Source organism: Vigna unguiculata, chromosome 1 (genome assembly GCF_037176805.1).
Source record: "Vigna unguiculata cultivar grain cowpea cultivar isolate G323 ecotype 2 chromosome 1, ASM3717680v1, whole genome shotgun sequence".
NCBI classification, from domain to species: domain Eukaryota; kingdom Viridiplantae; phylum Streptophyta; class Magnoliopsida; order Fabales; family Fabaceae; genus Vigna; species Vigna unguiculata.
In genome coordinates this window covers 11223267-11224411 of record NC_140792.1, presented here as the reverse complement: position 1 = coordinate 11224411, position 1145 = coordinate 11223267, and the positions used below count along the sequence as shown (strand labels likewise).

General features: G+C 36.6%; 1 protein-coding gene across 1 annotated transcript; it reads left to right on the top strand.

Moving 5' to 3' along the window:
- The first annotated feature begins 575 nt into the window (after window positions 1-575).
- LOC146888700 (uncharacterized) lies at window positions 576-1145 on the top strand. Its single transcript, XM_085665838.1, has one exon. It carries the CDS (start codon window positions 576-578, stop codon window positions 1143-1145), a length of 570 nt encoding a protein of 189 aa, XP_085521964.1.

Sequence of the window (1145 nt, the reverse complement as noted above, 5' to 3'; positions counted from 1 at the left end):
ATAACACAGACAGGGGAAATTTTCATACAATACAAATTGTGCAATGCAGTGCATGTTATATACGATAAAAACACACGAAAAACAACTCCCCTTACCTGGAATTCGTGCTCCAATTGAGTCTCTAAATCCAAGAGTTTCCCTTTTGTTCTTCACACAAAACTTCACTCTACCTCTCCCCAAAACGCCAATGAACCCACAACCCTTTAATCACAAAGTAAGTGTATAACCAATTCAACCAAATCATGTTTCGTGATAATTCCTATAATTTTAGGATTACACTATCACTACTCACATTCAAGTATATCAATAAAATAATGCATAAATTAAATAACACAAAATTGACATACATAGGACTTGAACCCAAGTCTTCTCACACAATAAAGTACTCTCAACCACTTGAGCTAGTACTTTTCCACATCATAGCATTATGCATTAAATGCCTTAAAGGCTTCTATTACCCGCATTTATTAAATAATTATTTAATTAACTATTTAATTTTCTCAAGTCTTACATTCTCTACTCCTCTTAATTTTAGCAGCATCGCACGACCTGTGGTGAATGCTGCCAACATAGAGATGAAGCCAACTTTGATTCATTTAGTCCAGAGTAACCAGTTTGATGGCCATTCACATGAGAATCCGTACACACATTTGGCTACTTTCTTGGAGATTTGTAACACAATGAAGATTCACCAAGTGCCAAATGATGCCATCAGATTGAGTCTTTTTCCTTTCTCTTTGGTTGGTAATGCTAAGGTTTGGTTGAATTCGTCCCCTGAGAATAGTTTGACTGATTGGGATGATGTTATAGCCAAATTCTTGAACAAGTACTTTCCAAAGTCCAAGGTTAATAAAGGGAAGCAAGAAATATCATCCTTTCAACAAGAAGATTTTGAGTCATTGAGCCAAACATGGGATAGGTTCAAAGGCTTGTTACGAAAAACCCCTACTCATGGTTTTGACATGCCTACGCAACTTACTCTCTTTCTTGGAGGATTGCAATCTCATACTATATTAATGTTGGATGTCTCGGCTGGAGGCAACATCAAGTGGAAGACACTCGAGGAAGCCCATGAAATGATTGAGAATATGACATCTAATGATAATGAAATGCAGAATGAGAGGGCTACTTCACAAAAGAAATGA

Bases quoted from the DNA above. Each gene is read 5' to 3' on its own strand.
- LOC146888700 (XM_085665838.1), top strand. From the start codon at position 576: ATGAAGCCAACTTTGATTCATTTAGTCCAGAGTAACCAGTTTGATGGC.